The 19619-nt window shown below is 38.6% G+C and overlaps 1 protein-coding gene across 2 annotated transcripts in view; it reads right to left on the bottom strand.

Moving 5' to 3' along the window:
- STAG1 (stromal antigen 1) overlaps nt 1-19619 on the bottom strand; it is an 815655-nt gene that overhangs the window by 502373 nt on the left and 293663 nt on the right. For both annotated transcript variants that reach the window (XM_029617274.1, XM_029617273.1), the window contains one exon: nt 16473-16571. In XM_029617274.1, the coding sequence (XP_029473134.1) occupies nt 16473-16571 (99 nt within the window). The remainder of the gene's footprint in view (nt 1-16472; nt 16572-19619) is intronic.

Raw genomic sequence — 19619 nt, 5'->3', positions numbered from 1 at the left:
TCAGACAATTAAATTTAACAGCATCTAACAATCTTAGAATATATGCTTGCATAGATCACTCAAAATAAGCAGTAGCCTGCAGCTCTGAATCTGAAGCTCCAGGATTAACAGTAACATAAGTGCCAGCTCTGGGACAGGGCTTCCCAAACTTTTAGCAAAATGTGATCCCCATGTTAGCACTTGAAATACACATGACCCCACAGAATGACCAAAACAAATCATTACAGATATGATTCCTTTTCAATCACTTCATTCTCATTCTCACTGCAGTCCAATTAATCATCTCTATCAACCACCACCCCCCGCAGAGGACATTCTCCAGTCATCTGCCCCTCTAGAGGATCTGCTCTTTCAAACTCTTCCCCCTCCAGCTGATTCCGCTCATTACCTCTCTCACCCCTTCAGCCTCCAGCTGATCCTCTTACCCCAAGCCATTCTTATAACCCTAACTGATCTTTTTTCATCCCTTCCCTCTTACCCCATTTCCATTTCCTCCCCACTCATCTTCCATTCCCTATCACCTCCCAGCCTCACCTCATTTCTATCCCTTTTCTTACAGCCCCCAACTGATACCTTCTTACACCCTCCAGTAATTTTCATTCATCCTCACATCGTCCATAGCCAATACCTGTTCAGCTGATCCAACCCTCAAACCTCACCTGCATCCAATCTCATCCTTACAGCCCCATCTCTAAACATAGTCTTGGTTCAGGGCCAGCAGCAACATTTTCCTTAGGGCATCAGGCCAAAGGTGGATGACAACAGGTGAGAAGAGGGAGCAGGCTGATAACAGGGGCAATATTTTTTTCTTGGGTAGGTTCAATGATTGGGAAGGAGAGAGGAGCAATCTCCACAGGCCCATACACATACAACCTTTCCCTCATGGCTGGTCCTGAGCCCAATGGTGATCTGCAAGCGGTGGTGCATTAGTAATGGAAGTCAACAGGGGGCCTAATGAGCCAGTACAAGTTCACAGGCCCTGCAGTGGCTCCAATCCCTCTTCACTGCTATCACAGAAACTGATGTGCCTTTAAGTGCATGCTGGATCACAGGCCCCACCATGTCTTCCACTACTTATGCTATTGCTTCTAGTACCTGTAGAGCACTATCATTTGAGGCATTTGTGACCCCATTTGGAGTCCTGATCCACAGATCAGCGATGGACAACTGGGCTTGTGGAAGCTGTCACAAGTCCCTAGCCTGTTTAGAATATGAGCTCTCTTCACCATGAGATCGTTTAAGGGAGTTCTTGGCATGTGTCAGAACATCCCTGCTCCCAGGGTTGAGCACCAATGAGATTGATGCTAATGCTTCTTCGGTTTCCCTCGATGCCCAGCATAGGATCTTCTTGATGCCGGTGTCAAAGAGGCAGAACCCGATGCTGCCTTCCATTGTGAAGTGTCAGACAAATGTCTGTTTCCAGATTCCCTATTGGCCAGTAGCGCCAAGGGAACTGACAATCCTCCCGATGCAAATGCTCCCTCCAAGATGCAGCTCAGAGATCCTTCGGAATCAATGGATAGGTCCTTCTTGTGCCAAAAATGCTTTTCTATGAGGTCCATTTGGGAGTAGTATCCTTTCTGGGTCATTGTCACACATTTACTACACCCCTGCACATATTGCAATGCCCCCATGCATAGGATATATCTATCATTGGGGTATGAGATAACCATAGTCCTTGAACACTAAAGGAATTGCTGGAATTTGCTTGTTATGGTTGGCTGAAATAAAATGGAGGAACAGCTGTTTTGCAGACTGTGGAAGTCGGGAAACATGAGTCGTTATAACTGATACAACTTATTAAGAGCCCCTGAAGAAGCAAGACAAGAAACGTGAGCCGCGTCGGGCGTAGTTGTTTCTTTTTCTCCGGTGTTCCGGTCCTAAGTTTAAAGACATCAGCTGCAAACATTGTTTAAGATAAGTACTTCGTATAAACAAAAACGTCTTTTAAGATAAGTACTTTCCACAAATGCAAAAATCAAAGAAAAAAAAGTAAAAAATGAAAAATAAGAAATTGAACCTAACAACCAATGACCAATGATTAGAACCACTCCACACATAAGTTTATTCAAAATATGTGGTATCAGTTTCGTGCATTGAAGCACTGAATATTGTGTATGAGGTCTGGTTGAATGGTCTGTTCTACCTGAATATGGTAGATTCTTCCAATACAAACCTAGTGTTTTGTGAGTGGTGTGATTAGGTGTTACACGAAGGTGAAGCAGTTTTTTGTGATACATATGAAATAAAATGGAAGCATAATTAAACTCAATTGGCGGTGGTGATTCAAAACCAGCAGGCATGGATGGCACATCACTATGGAACCAAGTACAGAATAAAATGAAATCCTTACTTCAGCAGATTGTTAATGGGCAGGGATAATATATTTCATTGTTTCTGTATGGCAAGTGAATCCTAAGGCAGTCAAATCTTTTAATGAAGTGTCATACAATATACTTGATGTTATTTTTCAATAATTGGGTATTATTGTTAGCTCTTTTTTTTTAAATTCTTTATTTATTCATTTTTTAACATAAACAAAAATCATATTTGCTTATACAGAAATACAGTGTGTACTTAATCAGAACAACAATATATATATATTTTTCCTTATCTCCATTTTAAAGGAAAACAACAATCTAGTCTCCATCCAGGCATAATTAAGCTTTACAAAAATGGTGAAAAGAAAAAAAAAATTGTAATCAGTTATCTTAACCATTTTTCCTTGTTAAGATCCACTCCCAGCAGATAATAAACATTTATCAAGGGGGGGGGGGGAGGAATACATGTAATCTTTTAAAGAGGTTCCTATAAAGTAATATTATGCATTATTGGTGCACGTAACAGTAGCATCATTTTTACTGTATAAGTATGTTCAATTTCCTCGCTTCTATGAACTCTTTTAACTGATCTACTACGAAAAATACATAGCGCTCATTCCCTTTCGTAAGAAAACATTTACAAGGAAATAATATCTTCACACTATAGCCCAGACCTCTAGCTTCTTGTCTGAGGTTTAAAAAACCCCGAAGTCTAGTTGGGTAGCTGGAGCTAAGTCAGGAAAAACCTTGACTGCTGCTTCATGAAAAACCACAGGATATTTCCCAAAATATTTTTTCATAACGAAACTTATATCTTTAACAGATATAAAAGATACTAGAAGTGTTCCTCTACTTATTACGTCCAGTGTCGAGTCTTCCAGAAAGCCTGTCAAGTTTCCACCAAAGGAAGCGTTAGGGGCATTCCCTGGACGTGTTGAAGTAGGAAGGAAAAAACAAGTATTTATAGATGGTAAATTCGCCTCATCAATATCCAACTTTTCCAGAAAAAACTTCTTAAGGGTAGTGTAGGGTATTTCCCCCACTACCTTGGGAAAATTGATAAAACGCAAATTCAAATGTCTGGATTTGTTTTCAATAAATTCCATTCGCCGAGATAATATTTGGCTATCTTTAATTGCAGCTATTTTATATTGTGAAAACTGTTTCCCTTCCTTTTCCAAAGTAATTACTTTCTCTTTCAACCCATCCACTTGAGATTGTAAAGCAGCAGTTTTTTGAGCGCTCTGAACATTTGAGGTATCCATTTTTCCATCTAGAGAGTTTATAGCGGAGGCCATCCCGTCCATAAAATCCCAGAGGGAGTCTAAAGTTACCTGGCAGGTCGCGCTGGAATGGCAATCAGCTCCTTCCTCGTGGTGATCTCCACAGGAACACTTTCTCCCAGATCGACTCTGGAATCTGTTGCTCCTTCCATTCTCTCTCTCCGATTTTCCACCGGGCTTGAGGTGTAAATCCCCGGTAATTCACCTTGATGACTTTCTGAAGTAGCTTCTGGGTTCGAGTTGGCTGCGATACTTGCCGTATCTCCATTCCTCATCTCCTCCGTTAGCCCCTGCACAGGCAATACCCTCTGTTCCGGGCTTAGAGACACCTCCCCCGCCGACGTGAACGGCCCCTCCTCGCCTTCACGTTCATCGGGCTCCTCAGTTCTCTGGTGCAACGCTGCTGGACACAAAAAGCCGGTAATCTGTCTGGATAGAAGTGGATGGGGTTAGTTCGGACGGGTAAGTCCGAACTTTTCCCTTCCTCTTAGCAGGCATTTTTTTAGGAAATAAGAATTCAAAAACGCCGGAGAGCTCCCGCTTAGGTCTGAATGCGTGCGGCCATCTTGGTTCCGCCCCTCCTCAGAGCATTATTGTTAGTTTTAATCTTATGTATATTTTACTGTGAACCACTTGATATATTTGCCTGAGCTGGAGAACCAACATGGAGAAAGGCAACTGACCCAGAATCCTCTGCTATCTTAGCCTGACTTGGCTTTATGAACTTCAGGTGACTTATTGAGCCTGACCTAGAGGAATTCTAAAGATACCTGGACAGCAGTTGAAGCTGGCGCTATACTGTGATGCCTAATTATAGGGTCACAAAGAGAAGGCAATGGAAGGAACTTCAGGCTATACAGTCACTATTGAGGCACTATTCTCAGGAGCATCTGTAAATACAACCTCAGATATGTTAATTGTCCTGACCAGCAAGATTCTAACAGAACAAAGGACTATCTAAAGAGTGATGGTAAATGGGCCCCATATTGGAGAAATACTCAGGGTTAGCTTAGGGATCTTATCATGCTGGTGACATGACAACCAATGTAAATTATTCTCTGGGTAGTCACGCACTTCTAGAATTTTCTAGCCTAGTACTATATTGTATAAATGAAGGATCAATTCATATACACGATGAGATGCTGGTAGTCAGTTTGTTAAAGACATGGCATCAGCATCTCCCAAGAATACTTATATTGTTCAATAAAAAAATTATACTTTCTAAAATATCTAAGTGTTCTTGTATCCCTGAATATATAAGCATCATAAAGAATGGCATGGTGCTTAACATTTTGGCGCCCAAACAGGGGCTTGATAGCTGCGGCTACCTATTGTGGAGTCTTGCATCTGAATCTGCTGGACAGACTCAGATCGAACACTGGTACTCAGACATTAATTGGCTCTCATCCGAAGGATGTTTTGCTTATTGCATAGTAATTCCCAGGAACAGAAGATTTCTGGATGATTGTTTATTGAAAAAGTTATACCTGGAAGACAGAAGAGAATTCCCTCCACTGCAGTAGGGGATGACAGATCTGTTTGTAAGTATTTAATAATCAACTTGTAAGTATAATTTTCTAGTTAGCAAGTAAAAGATTTTCTTTGGCCAATTGTAAATATAAGTGCACTATTTATTTTGATCTACTTTGGGGATGCCAATTTGTAGATTGTTTGGTATACTTAATGAAAAAACTTATTAAGAGTGATTTTGGTTTATTTGTCTGTATATTTGTTAATACATTTATACTGGAAAAACAATAAAAAGATGTTTAAAAACAGCAACAGTTAGTCCTTGGTTTTAAGTCCTTGCCATGCTTGCAGGGATGTGGGATTATTAGAGGAACATAAAAAGTTTTTGGAAAAGTGTAGTTTGAAATCTGGTTTTCTATTTATGCCTGATTTCTGCCATGGTTTAATGTACTGCAGTGAAAGGGGTCTAATTACAATTGTCATGGAAGTTTTAGAACTTGAAAGGGCACTGGGAGCTGGAGAGTTAACTGTGTTGGCAGGTAAAGAGAAGGTGGGAGGTATGTAAAGCTCCAGGTGATTCGTATGCGCAGTTGAACACAGTGGGGAGAACTGGTTTACATGATTTGCTTTTGTTTGAAAGGTATAACAGACTGAGGAGGAATTAAAGTTATGGAGAAATGTTATAGAAAGTGAATTTAATTTAGTAGATTCTTTCAGAAAGGTTGGTCCATTCAGCTTTCTCTGGATGGCTAACAGTGAATTTGTCAAAAAATAAACGTGCACTACCTCTGATATACACATATGCTACTCAATTAACTCAGAGGAACTAGGCAAAATATTATGCCCACATTTTATTGTATAGATAATTTTTAACAAACGTATTACATCACCATTACTATGCGACCACATTACCTGCTTATATCTAAAATCAACGAAACACATTACCCTACATTCTCGCCACTCATACCAGCCATACCACATATCTCCTAAATTCTAATCACATACTTATTGCCAAAATAACAGCCTTGATGAAATCTCAACACATTTCTAATCCCTATGCTAAGCACAATGATATAATAAATCACAAAACATCATAGCATATAATGACAACTTACAGTTAATTCAATTACTCCATAATATATAATGTAGATAAATTCAAATGCATATATAATTATACAGTTAACCCAGTTGCTCCAACGAGAGCCTCGTTTCTCCCTCACAAGAGGGCTTCTTCAGGGAATTACCAATAATGGATTAATCTCTCATAATGCGGTATAATGGTTCATATCAATCATGGATCAGCAATAGGTTGGGAATATTATTAATGATGGATTTATTTATTTATTTATTTTTGGTTTTTTTATATACCGATCTTCTTGCATTGGATGCAAATCAAACCGGTTTACAGTAAAACAATTCAACTTGCCAAGTAGCATTACATGGAACTAAGAACATGGAACAATATAATAGTGCTTACGAGCATTACATTCAACTTGCCAAGTAGCTTTAAATGGAACAAAGAACAAGGAACAATATAATAGTTCTTACGAGCATTACATAGAGTACTAGTAACAAATTAAACATTTGAACCTTTAGAGACCATTAGTGACAATTCTTATAGTGAATTTGATTAGATGTGCCTTAAATGATAAGAACGGAAAACAAGGGGAAAAGATTGATTGGGATTTTAGGTATGGATGTTAGGTATGGTATTGATTGATTGGTATTGATTGGGAAAAGATTGATTGATTTAGGTATGCATGTTAGGTATGGATGTTAGGTATGGATGTTAGGAAAACAAGGGGAAAAGATTGATTGGGATTTTAGGTATGGATGTTAGGTAGAATTTTGATTGGGATTTTAGGTATGGATGTTAGGTAGAATTTACTCGGTTAGTATGAAAAATGTTATAAGGTTTGTTAGTGTGAGCATTAGATTGTTTAGGACTCTGCAGGAGATGGTCAGTCTGTTCGGAGAGTTAGGAAATCTCGCAGGTATTTTTACAGATGTTGAGTGAACATAGGGTAATATCAGGAAGATAATGTTTTGGTTTAGGCAGTGGTGATATTAAGAGCGTTGTATTAGAGGCAGACTGACAGTGGTTAATGTCAAATTATTCATCTGTTATAGATACGGGTCCATACAGGCTTCTTCAGTAGCTATGGATGGGTTTTGACTTAAGCCACAGCATGAATAAAATTGTTTACATCAAAGATAAGATGTTCCAGTTATGATATTGTATTTCCCCAAAGGCAAGATGTCATGGTTATGAGTTTCACATGATTAAGAAGATACTAGCTGGTATTGCCTGTATTAATGGTGGTGGTTTATAATGATAGTATTATATGGTATAGGTAAATGAGATAATTGTGTGTATGATGATTGGTATGATATTTATTGTCATTTATAGATATCAGTACTATGGAACAGACCACATACAGCACAAAAGTATATTGATGAAAATCCATTGCTGATCCCAGATTGATATGAAGAGATATCTTTTCCACATGAGAAGATAATCGCACATTAATGACAACCTATTGCTGATCCATGATTGATATGAACCATTATACCGCATTATGAGAGATTAATCCATGATTGGTAATTCCCTGAAGAAGCCCTCTTGTGAGGGAGAAACGAGGCTCTCGTTGGAGCAACTGGTTTAACTGTATAATTATATATGCATTTGAATTTATCTATATTATATATTATGGAGTAATTGAATTAACTGTAAGTTGTCATTATATGCTATGATGGTTATGTGATTTATTATATCATTGTGCTTAGCATAGGGATTAGAAATGTGTTGAGATTTCATCAAGGCTGTTATTATGGCAATAAGTATGTGATTAGATTTTAGGAGATATGTGGTATGGATGGTATGAGTGGCGTGAATGTAGGGTAATGTATGCATGTCATTGATTTTAGATATAAGCAGGTAATGTGGTCGCATAGTAATGGTGATGTAATACGTTTGTTAAAAATTATCTATATAATAAAATGTGGGCATAATATTTTGCCTAGTTCCTCTGAGTTAATTGAGTAGCGTAACAGTGAATTTGGACAGAAACTAATAAGGTATGGTCTCTTTAAACGATGGGTAAATAAATATTTGCATGTGAGATATATATTGAAGGTAAATGGCTTTGTGGCTCTCTTGTCCCTTTTCTATGCATATAATATTATGTATGGGTCCTGAATCAGACTGGCATGCCTGGTAGATATCTGTGTGTAATGCAATACTATAGATACTGTTTATTTAGGGAAGGAACCTGTATGGCAGAATGATTTGACACATGCAGTTAATTTCTGAGTGCCTTGCTCTTTCTAATTGTTTAAACATAGATCTGATAGAGATGAGAGAAGCTTCCTTTTTTACTTTTCTGATTACTTTTCTAATCTTCTGCTTGTGGTTTTTTTTTGTTTAATGGATTACAAAATCATGAATAGAATAGAATAGGATTTCACTGTCTATGTCTTCCCATATGATTAGATTTAATAGATGAATCAGCCTGGTATGTTATCTCTGTTTGACCAAGCATTAAGAAAACCACAAAGGTTAGATAACGTAGGCTGTGGTTGTCATTTATACTGATTTGTTTGTTAGAGAAGAGAGTAAAAGAGCTAAGGATTTAACTAAACTCCAAACTAAATTATATTCTAGGCAGATGGAGGAGTTGAATAAATAAAAAGAGGGAAAGAAATGTAAAGTTTTTCTAGACAGAAGAGCTGTTAACTATCTGGGACAACCGGGGTTACTAGGGTTTCAGATGATGTTGCATTGGGAACCAGTGGAGGTGATGCTTGGTATCCCCAGAATCAATTAATAGGTACAGTAATTATACCTGGAGGGAATAATTGCCCGTGGAAGGGAGATGGTAAGAGGTAGAAGGAGAATGGCAGAGGTGTTTGATAGCCGTTCACAAAGAGCTGGTTTTGATCCTGACAGGAGAACAGGTATAGAATGCTGGTATTGTAGGAAATTTGGACATTTTGCAAATGAATGTAGAGCAAATCCTGAACGAAAGCCCTCATATAATAGATCTAGTGGTAGAGACAGACAAGGAGGATTTCCCCATTGGGATGCTGCAAATGAGATTCAGAGATATAGAGCAGGGAATGGTTATACACAATGACTTCAGGGAGTGGTGCAAATTAGGGCAGGAGCAGAAGAACCCATGTTGACAGAATATATATCAATAAGTAATCTTGCACTTTTTTATTAGACTCTGGGGCAACTACTTCAGTGCTAACTACACTTCCAAAAGGAGTTCAATTGTCAGATGAAACCATACAAACTATAGGATTTGAAGGACAGAATAAGCTGGTACAGAGAGCAGCTAAAACTAGTATACAGTTACAAGGAAAACAAGTGATAAGTCAGTTTTTGTATGCCCCATATTGTCCAGTAACTGTTAGGCAGGGATTTGTTACAAGCCCTGAAAATAGAGCTTTCTTTTGCACCAATCTCCAAAGTAGTGCATTCAGCCAGACAGTTTAGTAATTTAACACACAAACAGGAACAGTTTCCACAAGTGCCTGTTTCAGTATGGGCAACTGAACAGGACCCTTTTGGCAAGGTGCAGAGTATAGATTCAGTGGAAATTCAATTAAAGCCAGGATCAACTGGTCCTATGCAACAATATCCCTTAGCCAGAGAAGCACAGGAAGGTATTAAACCAGAAATTGCATCACTTCTTAAACATGGTATAATAGAATCTAGTGGTTCACCTTACAACACTCCCTTGTTCCCAGTCTTGAAACCTTCAGGGAAGTGGCGATTAGTGCAAGACTTACGTGCACTAAATGAACTGGTACTAGCAGAATACCCTAATGTTACAAATCCAGCTATTATTCTCCAAATGGAACCACTGGGTAAGTAGTATACAATCTTAGATTTGGCTAATACATAATACTGTGTGCCTTTGGCTGTGCAAAGTAGGGAATTAACAGTTTTTTAGTATAACAAACAAAGTTATCAATCCCACACGGTTTTGTAGAAAGCCCTTCTATCTTTTCTAAAATCTTGTCCCAAAACCTTCAAGACAGTTCACACCCTACTCCTAGCTGGTGTATCTTTGATTCAGTATGTAGACTATCTGTTAATTACAGCATTTACACCATCTGTTTCCATGCACACTACAGAGTTACTTTTATAAACATTAGCACAGAAAGGATAACTATAAAAGACTCAGAAATTATACAGGATCTGGTAGAGTCAGTACTGAATGCACCTAGTTTGGCTCTTGTTAATTTAAGTTGTGAGATTGATCTCTGGGTATATTATAGTTCTGACGGATGGGCAGTGACTGCTGCTCAGCATGATAATATAACCCCCATTGCTTATTTCTCAGGCACTTTCAGTATGATAGAACAGGGGTTTTCAAATTTTGAATTACAAAACACTAATATAAACCATTCCTCAGACATCTTAATAGACTCATTCAAGGTTTAAGGATTTAAAAAATGAACTGAAGGAGATCTCCTCTTAGAGTGGTTGAAGTGAGTTCTGATATGGCAATGTGTAAGAGAAGACATTAGACTAAGAATATGAGTTATTTAATTAAACAGATACCAGAAAAATGTTATCTACATATAATCAGGGCTAAAGAAAATGTTTTTTTTCATATTATCACCTTAGGAAATGGAACAAAAGGGATTTTAAATATGCAGATGGACAGCAGCTCTCACACCACAACTTGTGGTAGTGCCTCCTAGTGGCATAACAATAAAGACAAGAAAGTAGCTTCATAACTGCTATTTGCGGAATTAAGGCATATCAGAATGTTTAGTTTCAATGAAGCTGTAATTTCACTTTAACCATTACCTTAATTTTGTTGTATGTCAGATTTTATATTTTTCCAGGTTGCAAACATAAAGCCTTTTCTGCCAAGTGAGCTGTAATGCTTGAAGATTACATTTTGTCCCAATTAGATTTTTTTCATTTTTAAATAGATCTATTTTAATTGACTTTTGTTTTATTTTGAATCTATCCAAACACTTTTTGGTCTAATTTTTGAGCTCAAATATGTGTTAATTGTTATTTCTCTTTATGTCGGGCTGATACAGTAAACAATGCGGGACAGCGGACGAGCGCCCGCTCTCCCAGCGCGCGCACAGGCCACTCTCCTGTGCGCTCAATTCAGTAACTTAATATATTTAAATTAAGGCCCGCGGTAAAAAGAGGCACTAGGGACATTAGCACGTCCCAGCACCTCTTTTTTGACGGAAGCAGCGGCTGTCAGCGAGTTTGACAGCTGACGCTCAATTTTGCCGTCATGTGTTCTCAAACCCGCTGACAGCCACGGGTTCGGAAACCGGACACCGGCAAAATTGAGCGTCAGGTTTTCAAAATTTTTTCCTTTTTATATATTGCTATCTTATCTATATGGGAAGGAAAAGAAAGGTTAAAACTTGGACTTCTTCACCGTAGTTACCGGTTGTGAGGGAACCTATGAACTCTCATGTTGCAAGAGGGGTATGTAACCCTGTTAGAGGACCTATCCCTGAAATATCTTTTTCATCTGGATCCACAGACAGTAAAGGGCCACAGCAGCAACTCTTAACCTTGATGGAAGACCCAAACACCATAACCTTTTTTTTTTTTTTTTTTTTTTTTTTAAACTTTTGGGGCCTCCAACTTAATATCGCCATGATATTAAGTCGGAGGATGCACAGAAAAGCAGATTTTACTGCTTTTCTGTGCACTTCCCCAGCGCCGGCAGAAATTAACACCTACTAATATATATATATATATATATAGTTTTGAGACCCACAAGGAGAGTGTATTAAGGAGTTCTCATGGACCTAAGATCACAGTAGTACATTTTCTCACTGAGAGAGCTGGGTGATTTTTTGGAGAATTTTGACCAGCTCCCAACGGTAGGGTAACCTCCAGCTCCCGCTCTAATGGACTGGATTGCAGATGTTTGGCCTACAACCAGTTAACAGTGAGATTAAATAATTAAGTTTTTGTGAGAAGATGGTTCACCATTATGTTACAGAAGAAAGTTGTTTTGTTTTTTTTTAAGGGATTTTTCATCTCCTAGCCTTTGCCAATTGAGAAGTTCCTTATCTTCTATGGAGAAGGGTTTATGGACACTGCTTCAGAGATAGTGAAGTGAAGAGTAGAAAAGAGAAGGAATTGGGTACTGGGTATTATAATTCCTTTGATAATGTGTGAGTTTCTCCATGTGGAGAAACTCACACAGCAGACTTAGATGTTGTTCAGCAATAATAGATTTGATTTGATTTAAAGAAAACAATCCATGCAAGAATGGGAAACAACATCATTATCAAAGGAATTATAATACCCAGTACCCAATTCCTTCTCTTTTCTACTCTTCACTTCACTATCTCTGAAGCAGTGTCCATAAACCCTTCTCCATAGAAGATAAGGAACTTCTCAATTGGCAAAGGCTAGGAGATGAAAAATCCCTTAAAAAAAAACAAAACAACTTTCTTCTGTAACATAATGGTGAACCATCTTCTCACAAAAACTTAATTATTTAATCTCACTGTTAACTTGTGGGTGTATTTCTGCTATTAGTATTATGTGGACAACGATAGGCTGTTTGAGAATATGCACCCAAGCATCATGAGTGAAAAAGGCTGTGATCCTCCTCTCCACTGGTTGAAACCTGATGCCCAGGGCTAAAAGCCTAGATGCATGTAAAAAAAGAGGACTGGGAAGCTAAGAATGGCCCTGAATTGCTTACCTGCAAATAGGTGTTATCCCAGGACAGCAAGATGTAGTCCTCACATATGGGTGACATCACTGGACGGAGCCCTATGATGGAAAACTTTGTCAAAGTTTCTAGAAACTTTTGACTGGCACACTGAGCCCACTGAGCCCACTGAGCACGCCCAGCATGTCATGATCCCTCGAGCCACAGGGGTCTCCCTTCAGTCTTGTTTGTAGCAATTAGCGTTAGCAAAAAATAAAATAATAAAACTTGTCGGACCCAAATCCGCAGGGTGGTGGGTGGGTTTCGTGAGGACTACATCCTGCTGTCATGGGATAACACCTATTACAGGTAAGCAAATTTGCTTTATCCCAGGACAAGCAGGATGATAATACTCACATATAAGAACATAAGAAAATGCCATACTGGGTCAGACCGAGGGTCCATCAAGCCCAGCATCCTGTTCACTGGTGAAATTGAACAAGAATGCTCCCACAGCCTATGCTGGAGATCAACGAAGACTTCATGCACTGGTATGGCAAGTACTTCTTTAGGAGGATCTACAAATTGTAGAACCTCCAGAGTTTTTTGTCTCAATTACCAACTGGAAAGGAATTGTATCAATTACCAACTGGAAAGGAATTGTATCTGACATGTCTTTCACGAAACTGGAGAAGGAGAGGTCCTCGGGTGGTGACTTCCTTCTTTCTTCTGGTGGACATGGATCTGATAATAAATCTTCTGAGGATGTATCCGTGTCCACATCCTCCCATGTGTCTGATAAAATACGCCATGGAGGAGTGGAGTGAGGGATGAAAAACAGCATCGAAGAATGGGAAGGTATCGATGGCTTTGTTGGTGGCATCGATGGAGGTTGATGCGGTATCGATGGCACCTGAGTAATCGGGCGCCTCAGTTGAGAAATACCCGATGGTCCCAGTATTGTCTCAGGCATCAGTGAATTATCTGAGGCATCATCCTCCCGAGGATCAGTGTGTCTTCGGTTCTGATGGTAGCGGTGCCATTGGCAGGGCATCGAGTCTAGCGAGTAGCGGTGTGAACACCAATAGATCCGGTATCGGCATTGGTGCTGGCATCGGCACCGATGGATGAAGGTCTCGCAGAGATTCTCTTAATGCCTGGCGGATGAATCTGTCCAGTTCCTCCCTTATAGCTGGTGAGGTCAGAGCAGCTATAGGGGGTGGCAGAGAAGGCAGAACTGGCTCTTCCACAGGTCCCTGTGGTAGTTCAGAATTCAGCACAGATATCAGTGGGGATCGCCTTGGAGTAAGAGGCACCGAGGGCAGCGATGGCTCTTCTACTTGAATCCTCTTCGGTGGAGGCTCGGTAGGTATTGAAGCCGCTCCGAGAATCGAACCGACATCGGGGGTAGAAGTCTGACAGTGTCTGTGCCAATGCTTTTCACGATGTTCAGTGCTTTTCTTTTTGAGCCCAGAGGTCGATTTAATCGATGACCGAGATGAAGTCAGGGAGGGTTGGTGACCGCTGCCATCAGGATGCCGCTTGGTCTTAATTACTAACTTTTTAGTCGCTCCTGCCGGTGACGACTGTGTCGATGTTGACGTCAATGGAAGTAGCTGAATATGAAAAAAGCTTTCCATCTTCTCCAGACGGGCCCGTCTGCTTTTGGCCGTCATCTCGGCACATTGTGGGCATGTGGCAACTCTATGTCTTTTGCCCAAATACAGGACACACTCAACATGAGGGTTGGTGATGGACATGGTGCAAGGGCAATTTGGGCATTTTTAAACACCGTTGTCATTTTGAAGGCTGGACAGCTGTCGACTGCTTTCTGAGAAGAAAATTTGGAACGGTATCAACCGTGACAAAAAATTTACTCACGATCGATGGTAAAATGGGAGACCCCTATGAAGGGGATTAATTTTGGGAATTTTTTTAACTTTTTCCGTGAGGAAAAAATGTGTGAGGTATTACACAGGGCTCCTTCACCACGAGGCTAATTGTAGCGAGGAAAAAAAGAAGGCTGAAGGGAGACCCCTGTGGCTCGAGGGAACATGGCATGCTGTGCATGCTCAGTGTGCCAGTCAAATGTTTCTAGAAACTTTGACAGAATGTTTTCCATGATAGGGTTCCATCCAGTGACGTCACCCATATGTGAGGACTATCATCCTGTTTGTCCTGGGATAATGACAAATGTGCAAGAATTCCATTTAAAAATTCTTGTCCATTCCTAAAATTATGGGACGCCACTATGTCTGATTTACTGAGCATTGCAAATGAAAGCAGTGCAAATGAAAGCAGTGCAAATGAAAGCAGCAGTTTCATGAAACTATCCAAATTCTGAACACCAAATAGAAATGGAGATTATGGCAATAACTATAATCTGGACTCCTTTAGATCACTTAAATACAAAAATCAAATCCTATCTCTTTATTTACTATTCCACATACTGTATGAGGATAAGATCACTCAACTGCTCAATATCATTACTTATATCTTACCTTTTTTTTTTTTTTTTTACCAAAAATATTTACCCTGGGAGTGGAATGTCCAAAGAGACTTACGGGCCGATACAGTACAGTGCGCTCCGATGGAGCACACTGTTAGCCGGCATTTGGACGCACGTTTTGGACGCGCTAGCTTTACCCGCTCTCCCGCGCTTTTACTGTATCAGCCCGTTAAATAGTTAACTAATATAGGTATATGCAGTGTAATAGATTTCATTAAAAAGGGTTCTTATTTAAAAAGGGCCTAAAAACAGGTTGGGAGCTTTATCCATATCAATTTTCTAGTCCTTCACATGAAGCACTTTCTTCTAACTTATGAAACTAAACTCTTTAGACCTTTAAATGTATGAACTATCATTTAGAAGAAACTGGTTGACAGAGTTCTTTGCTCCAAAATATATTTGCTACTGAATACTAATCCCAAATCAGGCAAATTCATATTTAAAAAAAAAAAATGGGACGCCGACATGGGGAGATTTGTCTCTGATTCACAATGGTTTATCATCTGGAATAATATGAATAAGATTTCTGTATGCATAACATATACTGAAACAATATAAAACTCTGCAATAATCATATCACACTGACAATTGTAAATAAGGATGGCCAGATACACTGGACTAGTATCAAAGACTACATTAAAAAGGACCTTCAAACATATCTAATGGGATTGTCCTAGAATTAATTTTAGCATATCACTCCAAATTGTTGTATAACATTACTAGATTTAAGTAACCATTGGATTGCTCTATTACTTTTAGGATGCCATTTCAACCCTAAGCACATTATACTTAAAAATAGCTTAGTAAAGTATTTACTACTGGTGGACAGGATGCTAATTACCTCAAAATGAAATGTATTAGACCTCATCTTACAAAATTGGTTTCCAAAGTGTGGCACATTTTGGATCTAGAATGAGTGTCCTCCTCGATGAAAATGAGTTACATATTTTTTACACTGTCTGGTCACACCTTTCTGAACTATGTTAAGTAACACAATATTGCTAATCAAGTTTTGCTTTAAAGTGATTAATTTTAAATCACTATATCCATGAGCTCGTTTATCTTCTCCTTAACACTGTTATATATTTGCACAAAGTTTTACTCTTCCTGTTTTTATATTCAATAAAATCAATATCTGAAAAAGAAGCAAGTTACTTATAAACAAAATGGAGCATGTTAACAACTATACTCCTGTTTCTGTGTTATCACCTTTAATTTTTACCTTGAATCTGTTGGTGAAAAGCTCCAGTTTTGGGAACAGCTCTCTATTGGTGTATAGACTCTGCAAAGCTTTGAGACATTTCAACCTCACTTCACCTTGCTGAACAAAAAGAAAACAAGCTAAAATTAGCCAGCAGCGTAATACACTGTTGTTACAAAGATATGGCTATAGCAATTTGTTTTACATATTAAATTGATGTAAAAGATACAGGAAGCATACTATCACATATCATTTTTGCTCAACCTTTACTGGCCAAAGGCACTGAATAAAAATGATATACATTTCTAAACTGTGAAAGCTGTTAGGTTGGACAAGTTTCTGCAATAAAAGTCCACAAACCATGGTTAAGGTGAACTTGGGGAGATCCATTGCTTATGCCTAGGATAAGCAGTATGGATTCCATTGACCTTTTGGGATACTGCCAAGTACTGTGACCTGGACTGGTCACTTGGCTATCTGATAGCCTTTTAGTCTGACTTAGTATGACAAATTTTATGATTTTATGTTTTTAACCTACAGACAGGGACTTGGATTACGCTTCCATCAATGATACAATTGATTTTTCACCCTTGTTTCTATTGTTATAACCTTTCACTAAGTAAATGCTCAGATAACTTTGCTTGTATTATCTGAATGCATAGCTTAGTCTGTTCTGACAAAGTAGTCACCACTATACAATTAAAGTAACTGAAGGACTAGAATTCTACAATTATATAATTAAAATGTATCATTATTATATATTTGGAATGGATTTTATATAGTTTGTGGTAGAAAACCTTAATTTATAAAAACTACTCTTCATTTGTTTTCTGCTACAACACTCCAGAACGATTGGGCTTAATCCCTCATCCAGTCTTTTATCCTGTGATATCACTACTACGTATGTGTGGTGCAGTGACAGTTAAACCCAGCATTCTCTGCCTCTAGTTGATGGAAGAAATACTGATTGAGCAGCAGCAGTATTATATATCTTATTGATCTGGCCTATGATTTGAATTGGAAAGAAACAGAAAAAGGACCATTTTATCTGAGACATTCAAATTGACTGGGCCAAGCAACAATTTTGTATTTATTTATTTATTTTACAGAGTAGCAACCAAGAAATTGATTATGATGATATTCCCATCAGAGATCATGGTTAAGCAACTTAAGGGTATATATCTAAGGCATGAATTTTTTTTTCTGCCATGTACCACCTATAATTTTTACAGAATAGTAAACCAAAATTTGGATATGCTCCCATTCCCAAAGGGTTTTTTTTTTGGTTGAGCCAGTAGATATATGTATATGTAAGGGAAAAGAGGAAGAGGATCCTCTAAGAATCTTTTAAATCTTCATTATTTTTTCATTTCTTGGTAGTAGTAGAACAAATAGCTCCCTTGAACAACAAAAGGTAATGTTAAAGGACATTCAAACAGCAACTTTCAAGCTGCTTAAAATAATTTTAGCCTTCATCTTAGAGTTCATAGGGCCGTTTTAACCCCTCCATAAGCCAGTACTTTATCAAAGTTATGCTCTCTGCAGCAGCAATACATCAGCTGTAGCAAGCAGAACAACGTGCATTGCAAAAGAAAAATCTGCTCTGCATTAAATTGCAGCAAATAAAGTATGGAGTATGTAAAACTATGGTATTTAGGGCCTTGAACAAGCTCTAAAGTAATAAAGAGAACAGTTATCTCAAAATACTACCAAATGGCATAAAGCTCCTTCAGCTGGGATTCACTATCATTAGAGGCACCAACATATGGACTCATTTTGAAGGAAATAGCTAAATGCCTATTAAAATTCTCAGTTGGCAGAAATGCAAATCTGTTATCCATCTGGGGACAAATGCCATTGCTAGAAACAGCACCTAAGTAATACAGAGATGTCCAGACTCTGGAGAAGCAACCTGGGTATATGACAAAGATCACTGCCTTTTCAGAAGCGTTGCTTCTTTACAGAAAGGGAAGGAAAAGACTAAACCAATAGACAACTTCAATATGTGGCTCAAAACCTGGTGAAAAGGAGGATTTGGATATATTGGGGGATGGGGCCATGTATGGAACAGTAAAATGACTAAGATAAAGAGGGCCTACATCTGTCTGTGGCAGGGAAAATGAACCTAAGAGAAACTCAGAGCATCTCTCATCAAGCATTTAAACTAGAGCAGTGGTTTCTCAACCTTTTCCCCATCATGACACACCTGACAGACCACGCCCACATGTGTGACACACTGCTCATTACAATTCACAGCGGAAATAAAAAATAAAGGCCCAGTATTATTTTTATTGTTAAGAATGACACAAGGGAAAGATACATATACTGTCTGATAGAAATTGCATAAATAGTAAAATCCCACAACAAAACAGCACCAATTTCCAGTACTCAAACAGTAAACACCTTACTTAAGAAAAACTTAAGAAAAGGCAACACTGAAAATATTACACCAGGCCTTAAGACATCTTAATACACCTCCTATTAGGAAAACGGAACAAGCCAGGCTACTATAGAGCCCTACACAGAAACTACACGCCAGCAGAAAACCTCATGTGAATCTCATGTGCTGACCCTCACCTAACAAAGAATAGAGACCAAAACGCATAACTAGAAGCATGCAGACAAAAACCTGAATTGGAAACTGCAACAAGTCAAAAAGTCAAGGAAAAAGAGAAACATCACTAGTCCTTATAAAACAAATCAAGAAATATAAAATCAATAGCAGCAAAACCATACTAACAAAAAGAACAGATTATTTTGAAACAGCTGATGAATGGAATATCCAATAATTAAAGACTCTCATCAAAAATTTCTAGATTCCAATAAAATATTTCAAAATAGCAGACACAAAGGCCCAATAATGAAAAATAAGGATACAAAAAATGTTTTGCTCTGCATACTTGGGAACATTTGATATCCAGGTGCCCTGAGATTGTTTTGAATTAGCAGGAGGTGGGATGGTTTGCTTGCAACTTTCTCCTCTCTCTCACACTGGCTCTTAATTGCTCACATATATACGTTTTTCTCTCTCACTTACATAGGCTCTTAATTACACATTTACACACACATGCTGTCTGTCTTTTCACACTTACACATACAGGCTTTCAATCGCACACATACATGCTGTCTTTTTCTCTCACAGACTCATTCACATGTTTACACACATGC

Source organism: Rhinatrema bivittatum, chromosome 9, assembly GCF_901001135.1.
Source record: "Rhinatrema bivittatum chromosome 9, aRhiBiv1.1, whole genome shotgun sequence".
In the NCBI taxonomy this organism is placed as follows: Eukaryota; Metazoa; Chordata; class Amphibia; order Gymnophiona; family Rhinatrematidae; genus Rhinatrema; species Rhinatrema bivittatum.
The sequence above is the reverse complement of the archived record's forward strand: the minus strand, read 5'-3'. Positions and strand labels throughout refer to the sequence as shown.